Below are 9,666 nucleotides of genomic sequence, written 5' to 3' on the forward strand. Positions count from 1 at the left end.
TAGGTAGGGGCTGTCCCAATCACCTGCTCTCTGGATTGGAACTTGTGATAGTTCTTTTTGAATTAATTAATATATCACGTACTATAGCTGTTCGTAACAAAATTATAATATTTTGTCTATATATTTTCACATTAAGAAGATTGATACCTGTCATGTAGCTATATTTTTTTTATACTGTGTAACTATATACTTGTACGATGTAATTATATGACACTATAATAAACAAAATTGACTTGACTATAATGTTTAACAGTAGTGTGATAACCTCAAAGCATCTTTCTACAATGTAATCGCAAGTGAGGCGTGGCAAACAACGATGAATGAATATGGAGTGTTTGGTATTCGTTGATAACACAGGAGAACGATATATTTATATATTACGTGATCTTGCATCTGTAGTTATAGTTAATAAAAAAAAGAAGCTTATCTATATTGTTGGTCCAAGAAATAGCGTTATAACTGTCATACCTTTACGTCGATATCCAGGGGTTACGCTTACTTTCGCTTCCTGAACCCCTGGAATATGTCATATCAAAATTGAAGACATGCGGTTAGCTATCTGATTGGTCTCAGGTAAACAAACCCTGTCCAATCACTAGGTTGATATATGTCCTTTTAAGATTACAGAGGAGCCACAATCGACTTCAAAGCCAGTAAGTTTTACCGTTACGCGACCGCGAGATTCTTTTGGTGTACATCAAAGGATCAAACTAGTCTTTTTGTCTCACCCACAAGGTGGCGCTCACTGAGTCTTTAATTTTGCTATGTCATATTCCAGGGGTGCAGAGAGCGAAAATAAGCGTGACCCCTGGATATCGAGGATGTGGACAGTTACCTAGTAGTTACATGTCACCTGGCAAATATCTCTCCACGATGCGTATTTGTGTTTGTGTGTGTGCTTGAGCTGTATCTTGTTCTGTAATGAAGAGTAGACCCTATCTTCCAAACAACATAATATTTTCATAGTGTAACCTGATTTAATGTTAAAGCACATACACTGCAGCATCTACCCCAGACCCTTATTTATACTCCAACAGCTTTATTGGAGATGTGTGAAAATTTCATTCTACGACGACGTCAGGGATTAAACCTTTGGCATCTGCGTGGGAGACCGGATGTAATCTTTCAGTAAAATTTTCCCAAAATGAAGTATGAAAAATCCTGATATCAAGGACATTACAGACACGTCGAAATCAATCGCTTATCTCAATCTTTTCTCAAATCATGACCAGCAGGGAAGGCTTATGGTTTCGATTTTTTCGTTCGTGAACTTTTCCTTTCTTGATAATAATATAATCTCTTCCCCACCAAAAGTATTGACCTGTTACATTAGAGTCATTATTCACAGATTTGATCTTCATATCCGTGATAGATGTCGTATACTGGCAACACAGGATTTGAGAGATTGAGAACTAAGGTTGTTGAGCAAATGTTATAGTCGACATCATGATCTCATTGGAATTTTGTTTCCTTGTGCGATATAAATATTACCTTTTTAATATCCATACAAGAGTGCTTTGGTGTTTTCGTTGTTGCTATCAAAGTTTCCTCTGTGATAACGTTACGTTACATTAATTGACCTATATATTCACAGCGGATGACGTCGATAACGCAGGAGGTGTTTATCCCTTTGAAACGTCTTGTAATAATAACCTTGTTTTATCTTTACAAATTTCATTATTATGATAGTGAAATTTAAGACTCAAAGTTCAAAATACATATAATTCATTACAGAGAAGCTTCCAATAGGGATATAACTATTAAGCTTTGAAATCACACATCTCAAACTAAGTGTTTTTAATACAAAATATTGTTGGTGTATTTCAGTAGTTCGTGACGTTTCCCTTTCAATAATATTTTATAACATTGTCACTTATTAGTTCATTGTAGTTCTTTGATTTATAGGGTGACCCATTGTATCTTCTGTACAGAATATCAACGAAAGAGTAAAAAGGCGTCATTTACAAAAACAAGAACCGTTATCCTTGCTTTAGAGGAACTGTAACAAACCATCAACACAATGACATCTCATACTTCAGAAACATCAAACAATGAAGGGACATTTGAGATCCCTTATATTGCGGAGTCGGAATGTTTTTCAATTAACTCTTGTCAAACTAATAGCAATGCTAATAATTTATGCATGGTAACTGCTAGACAAGATAGAACTGACAGTGCAATAAATTCAGATACAGAAACGACTGCACACAAGAAAACAACAAATGACAATACGGTTGGTTTATTGACCAAAAATACTGGGATAAAATCTAGTACTACCTTGGTATCATATATGCCAAAGTCACAAATCTTAAAAAATCTTGGTATATCGTGTGCCTCGTTTTTTCTTGTTTTCACATCATTCCACTCATTGTCGAATCTACAGAGTTCCATCAACAAGGCAGAAGGTGTGGGAACATTTTCTTTAGTCATCGTGTACATTGCAATGGTGTGCTCGTCAATGTTCCTGTCATCAGTTTTTATTGATCGACTCGGTCAGAAAGTGACAATGTGTATTGCTATGTCTATGTATGTGATATTTATGGCGGCCAACCTATATCCGGTGTGGGGCACCATGGTCCCGGCAGCTCTCCTGTGTGGACTAGCAGCAGGGCCATTATGGGCATCCCAGTCATCATTCCTTTCACAGCTTTCTAGATGCTACGCAACAAATACCAACACGAAACCAAAAGACTCACTCAGTTATTTCTTTGGGATATTTTACATGTGTGTCAATGCAAGTAAGTAAATACACTGATATCATGTTCTATATAGACGCTTCAATCTAACACATATTAAGGTGTTTCCTTCGCCGTCTTTGTCGATTTTTGTTCTTTAAAGAAGGCACATATATACTAGTTATGACTAGTGAAAAAGGGGTCATACTTATAAAGGATATTGATGAGATGGGAAGGATGAAGAGATTAATACATGTACGAGCAATCAATGAATGAGCTAAAAAGGTTATTTTCATCATGCCAAAACTTAAAGAGCATTTACATAGATTTCAAGAACCAAAGCCTAATGCCGATTTTTTTCCATTATGTGTGCTAGATATTGTTTAATGTATTTCGTTGTTTATTACGATATTTCGATTCAGCTTGAAAACGTGAATTAACGGTAATTGAGAATAACAATTGTTCCATGAAATAAGTTACTCTATTGCTACATTAGATTGCATAAGTTTTCTAAATGTAACCAGGTTGTGATTCATATTGTATTATCTAGGTAAGATATCCGGAAATCTGTTAGCATCTATTGTTCTCAAACAAGATGAAAGGAGTAACAGGTCCATGACACGGGAAGAAATTGAGGATTGTGTGGCGAATAAACAAGATGCCGTCGATAATGCTACCACGCTGGAACGACCAGATGACACGATGGTAACAACTAATACTTGTTTCGTGTTGTACACAACAGTGGTATTTATACAATTGCAAGATCAGCTCCTATTTATTTGATAGTGATATGCTGTTGTGATATGACACAGAATTATGATATTTTCTGCTCGTGTTTCTTTCTACTTCTCATTATGTGTCTCTCTATTTCAGTTTTTATATTCACTATGTCTGAATAATAAAGTTGTGTTGACAATAATGTTTCAACATAAACAATTAAGATTTAATTAATATTATAAAGATATGGGATTGTAACAAAGATGACAGTTAATTGCAAATCAAAACATGATCTTGTAATGTAATTAATACAATAATTATGTTATCTTCTGTTCGGGAATGAAAAAAATAATTGTTTACATCCGATAATCTAGCTTTTCCAGTGTAGTGGTTTAATACCGTAAATAACAATCCACGAGAGTTATGATTCAACTTATTTCGAGTCTTTGAAACAGACTCTTCAATTATATAAAATGAATTTTCAGTTTTGAGAAGTGTAACTTGATATACTCTCTAATCTAACGCCAGATCTACTCGATCTGTGGAACATGGATTGGACTTGCCATTGTTGGGATCATCGTTCTTGTTTTCCTCACACCTATGACTGCTGATGGAGATATATCCAAAGGTCGGAAAAGAAAACCAATATTCAGCAAATTCTTGGCTGCCGCCAACCACTGCTGGAACTCGAAATTACAAAAACTCATGATACCCATGACTCTGTATTTCGGCATTGCTTCTGGATTTCTTACTGCAGATTTTACCAAGGTAAAGCCTTTTAAGTATTTAATATGTCCCATATATATGCGTGTTCGTCTTTTAAGGCAAGCGTTGACAACTGCAAGAAAATACCATCTATAATGAATATTGGATTGGTGTAATAATAAAAGACAACATTATATGCATAACGCTATATAGCGATGTGCCAATCAGGTGAAATACTGTCCAGACTTTATATAACGTTTTAACTGTTTGTCATTTAATTGAAAAGATTTTCTTACTATTTCTGTGGGTTTTCAACAGCGAAAAGAGAGACGGAAGAGAATTTTACCAATCTAAATCATTTTAGAGGGTGTGTGAAAGCTAATAACAGTTTTATTTCATTGTTTATTTGAGTTTTACGTTCTATCAACACCTATGGTCATATAAGGACGTGCCATGTTTTGATGGTGGAGGAAAGCCTGAATCCCCTGAGAAAACCCACCGACCTGCGGCCAGTGTACAGTACCTGGCGACTGCCCCACGTAGGCCATGAACCCTCGACTTACTGGTTCCTGGCAATTTATTTTCTTATTGGCTACTGTCTTGAAACTAACTGTGGTATTTTTGCTATTTACGTAGTTGCATTGGTAGACGTCAATCAATGCCTTTATCATTTGCAGTCAATTATTGGCTGTACTTTCGGAATACACACTGTCGGAGACTTTATGCTTTGTCACGGAATATGTAACACCGTATCTGCGTCACTCCTCGGACATCTAGTAAAACATTTTGGACATTTGCCTTTCTTTACAATCAGTGAGTAACGAATTGTATACTTATCAAACCGGGTAGAGTTGATAGGAAACGAATCAATGTTAAACTCTACATTATAAAACTGACATACCCTCACAAATAAGTAAGGTAGTATGCCATAAACTAAGTTATACAATAACGCATGAATACTATTTCTGGGAGGGTTTTTTCACTTAAGAAGTAAAATCACAGCATTAATATCAATTGACACATTTTCTTTTTTCAGCTTTTCTGTGTTACGGTGGAGTGCAGGCCATTTTGATTGTATGGAAACCCGGCACAGAACACGTCTATATCTTCTTTATATTCGCGGGTATGTGGGGAGTAGCAGACGCCATTTTGAAGACACAGGTACTTGGTACGTAATGCGTATGAACAATTTGTTAACAAAACACTCGTTGTTTTATATATATGTCCTTAGGAACGATCAAACAAAGTCATTTGGAATGTGTGGATTAGGAAACAATTTCAAAATTAAAATTATACATATTTGTATATTTCAGCAATGTATGGCCACTTATTTGCTGACAACACAGAAGCGGCATTCGGAAACTATTTCGTTTTTGAGGCGACTGGATTTATAATATCATTTTCATACAGTACATTTGTATCAACCGACATCAAACTTTATATCCTACTGGTCTTGTTGGTGTGTAGTGCTATATCATACTACACTGTGGAATACATAGACAGGAAATATAACACACGCCGGGACGTGGACAACGACGGTACATCGATAAGTTGACCCGGCAGAGCTAACAAAACTACAACATTACAGTCCTGTGGTGATTCAGTAAAGCAAAACGTTTGAAGATGACAATTTCTGACCAAGTTAGCCTCTACCGCCGTAAAACATAGTGTCGCGATTACGTACACAATTCCAAATTCAATTAATTATGACAATTCTGTGACAGTTCCGACATCACACTACCTTCAACAAGACGGTCCCATTAAAAAGTCAGCAGCTTAAAAAGTGTTCAGTCTGACGACTCAAGACGGATATATTTATTCGTAAAAAAGTGTTTCATTCGTCCAAAACCAAACGACAGTGGGAAGAATCCCACCTTATGCAATTGTTATTGTGACGTCGTGTCTAGATGGCCCATGTTGGCGGGGACCGCGTTTCAAATTAGAGCACCTTCATGAAGCTTCAAATAGAATGCTTTGGCAAATAAACGACCAAGCAATATCATTACGTTCTCACCAGTAGGACAAAGGCATTGGCTAGATGCAGCAGTCATATTCGACGGTCTTTACCAAGCGATTGTTGTACGGGGACTGCCGCTTCACGGACTGTCAAGCGTCGCCAAGGTTGATTAAGAAGATTCCAAAATCAATTCATCGTCTCACATGAAACAAAATTGTCGTGCAACTCTACATTGGTATACATTACAATATGGACAACGTAACCAGTCCTTTCCCTTTGAATTTGTGACAACGCACCAAAATGTTAATGCGTACTTAATTGGTTTTGAAATCGGAACAGAAAGTAAGATGTAATTCGTGTATGTTGCTGAACAGCCACTGGTGTAATTCATAATGTCTTTGTGAAAAAGCATCTTAGGGCACCACAGACTTTTACGCTTGAATTATTTGATTAAATAGATTGTCGCATGGTAGGTATTCCACTACCAAAAGTGTTTCCTACAAAAACGATGTTAAATTTCCGCCGATCTGAAGATTGCCGACGAGGGACGGATTCACCTTTCCTCTTTTGTTCTATACTTGCTGTACAACTGTCAGTAATTTGATACGCTATCGCTAAATGAAAATATAACTAAGAGTATTTCGAGAAGGGAAGTGAAAACCTACATTTAGAGGAAGATGAACATTTCTGTAACATTTTGAGTTCAACATGTGTGTTCATTAAATCGATACAATTAATTTGCTCCAAATTATTCCACTACACGGTATCTCCATTTAAACATTGTGTAAGCATTATCTGGTTGTTTGCAATGTATTCGTTATTTTTATTTGTTTTCAAATGCATTAAAATCACCTCTTTTCCCCATGCATATTTTTATTTATCGCCGTGGACGCTTTACCCATAAATAGCACACATTTTATAAGTACATATGTAACATATAATTTTTCAGCTCAAAAAGTACTCGTTTTTTTAGGTTAAATAGCATTTTAGCCTACTTTCATGGTCCCTTTTAATGATAACTTTAAGCATGACATTACTGTATTATTGTATGTCATTGATAGCTGTAATACTAAATCATAATGGGTACTACTTAAAACTGCCTTTGATGTATGGTAATATGAGCACTCTAATTAATTAAGTAAGTAAGCAAAATTTGTACTATTTAACTCTATTATATGTAGCTGTTTGACCTTTTGACATATTAGAATTACCTTATGTAAAAAGCATCGTCAAAGTGGAAATGATAATAAAGTAAATACGGAAATTAGAATACATCAAAATAATGGGGGAAATAATGCTAGCACTGAAAGGGAGTTGAGACCAGTGCCCGTATTATTGCAACCGTCTTGCTGCTCACTTAAATTATATGACACAGCAAAAATAACAAGTGTAAACATTGAAAAGAGTATTCGGATATCCAGAATTCTCCCGAATCATTTAGAAATTGTGGATTTGTATTGATTCATCACCGAAACAAGAAATTGGACTTGATAACAGAATCTGAGCTTTAGCAGGAGAACGCTTTCCTGAATACATGTCCAGGTGATGCGGTAGAGTAAGCGTACCCTATACCACATAAGGCACTTGTCAATTCTAGGAAACTAAATAAATAACCAACCTATACACACAGTAAATATAGCGGTTTGTAAAAATACCAACGCTGAGAATCATGTCACGATGACAACAGTGAAATAAGTAATTTGTAAGTCAATGGAACAATTATGACCAATTGTCCTGATACTCAGAACAGGCTCTATTGTTTGGTCTGTATAATAGTGTGATAGAAGTATTTTTTATGTCGATAGAAGGATTATAACCGATTGTCCTGATACTCAGAACAGGCTCTATTGTTTGGTTTGTTTAATAGTGTGATAGAAGTACTTTTTATGTCAATAAAACGATTATAACCAAGTGTCCCTAATAATAGCCATTCATGCATGTGACGTATGATCGTGCAGGAGACATGGTACATGTTGATATATTTGCCTCCTTAAGATAGCGCGGATCTGGTGCCGAATTTGAATGTGACAAAAGAAAATTGTATAAATATTAAAGGTTGCATGTCACTTCTGTTGAAAGGAGATGAAGAATACGCCTTAGCGACCTTTTCTTAAACCTTCACACTTTTTTTTTCAAGATATGACTTGTTGCATTACACTGCATGATAGGAAGATGCGACTATTGGGGACCTCCTGCAATATCGATTTGTTCTTCCTTTACCTCATCTTGTGAACGGAAAAGAAACGTATATTGATACGTTGAACCTTTTATTCACGGAGGCACGGTAGTCTAGTGGTAGGACGCCGGGCTCGTGACCTAAGGGTTGCGGTTTCGAGTCACGGCACGGCACTGTGTTGTATCTTTGAGCACGATACTTTACTCCGCTTGTTGCAGTCTACTCAGCTGTAAATGAGTACGTGGTTGGGCAGTGCGTGCTAGATTGTAGAATGCTAGCTGTAAGCGCCGAAACGGCAGCATCGGCTGTATGCTCCCCAGGGAGTTGAGGAAGATATTGGCTGGTTACAATGGCCCTATAACCACGGATAATAATTTGTGAACCGCTTTGAGACAACCTACGAACTAGGATGTGATCAAGCGGTATATAAGAACCTCGAATTATTATTACTATTATTATTACAATATATCAAAGGACATTCATCTATCATTTTCACTTACCTAATCTTCCGTTTTATTAGTGTCTTCCTAGACACTCAAAGTGTGGTCGTCAACAGAATAATATGACCGTGTAGGGAATCATGTTACCGTATCCAGGGTAAGATATATTTCAATGACATGACACTTTACTCAGTAGCCATTGATTATTCCCATTAATATGTATACATACCTGATGGAAGGACGAAATCAAACAATAAGGCAATAATAAATAAAAAGATATTGTAAAATAATATACAAAATAATATACAGTAAAACCTTGTTATACTGTCACCACTTGAGAAATTTTGGCGTTATAAAGGGGTTTGGCGGTAATTGGAGGAAATATATAAAGGTATTCTTTAGAAAATGAGAAAGGGGATATTGAAATAGGATACGTAAATGGGCGGATCGGTCGAGTGGCAAACACTCCACCTTCCACGTAGGCGGCCGGGGTTCGGTCCCCGAAGTCGTCGTACGCATGGATATTCAGAGAAAGTGTTTTTCTCCTGCCCACACAACTCCAACAACCCAGGTTGAGTATAAATTGGTCTGGGGTGGATGTTGCGGTATCTGTGTTGTAGCATTCCAGTGAGGTGGCACTATAAATGATGCCGTTGGAAGCACGGTCCTACTACAAACAGAGCACATTACATTTCCAGCACACACGCAGGCATACACACATAAGGAAATATTAGCCAGGTGGCATAGGACTAGTGGTTAGCGCCTGATAAGGCAGCACCTGTGAATTACTCAAAAAAGTATTGCTTAATGTATATGCTAATTGTTTTAATTGTATATCTATGTACTGTAAAGCGCTTTGGAGTGGCTTATGTTAGCCAGATAGGGCGCTATATCAAATGTTGTATATTATTATCATTACGTAAAATTGTTGAAATCAAATGCAGCCTTGTAATCGACATATTACGAATCGGTGACATCCACACGGAGAAGAATACG

General features: G+C 36.7%; 1 protein-coding gene across 1 annotated transcript; it reads left to right on the forward strand.

The window, feature by feature from the left end:
• Positions 1–2,403: 2,403 nt before the first annotated feature.
• On the forward strand, positions 2,404–6,909 carry LOC110461928 (protein unc-93 homolog A-like). The gene is made up of 6 exons (XM_021515667.1): positions 2,404–2,738; positions 3,226–3,380; positions 3,921–4,160; positions 4,775–4,910; positions 5,134–5,265; positions 5,411–6,909. The coding sequence occupies exons 1-6, from the start codon at positions 2,444–2,446 to the stop codon at positions 5,650–5,652; spliced, it is 1,200 nt and encodes a 399-aa protein (XP_021371342.1). The 5' UTR covers positions 2,404–2,443; the 3' UTR covers positions 5,653–6,909.
• The last annotated feature ends 2,757 nt before the right edge of the window (positions 6,910–9,666 follow it).

Source organism: Mizuhopecten yessoensis, unplaced genomic scaffold, assembly GCF_002113885.1.
Source record: "Mizuhopecten yessoensis strain PY_sf001 unplaced genomic scaffold, ASM211388v2 scaffold10707, whole genome shotgun sequence".
Taxonomy (NCBI): Eukaryota; Metazoa; Mollusca; class Bivalvia; order Pectinida; family Pectinidae; genus Mizuhopecten; species Mizuhopecten yessoensis.

Excerpts from the sequence above, each read along its gene's own strand:
- LOC110461928 (XM_021515667.1), top strand. The coding sequence starts at position 2,444 with ATGGTGTGCTCGTCAATGTTCCTGTCATCAGTTTTTATTGATCGACTC. Across the intron at positions 2,739-3,225 it reads TTACATGTGTGTCAATGCAA|GTAAGATATCCGGAAATCTG; the intron begins GTAAGTAAATAC and ends TGTATTATCTAG. Across the intron at positions 3,381-3,920 it reads AACGACCAGATGACACGATG|ATCTACTCGATCTGTGGAAC; the intron begins GTAACAACTAAT and ends ATCTAACGCCAG.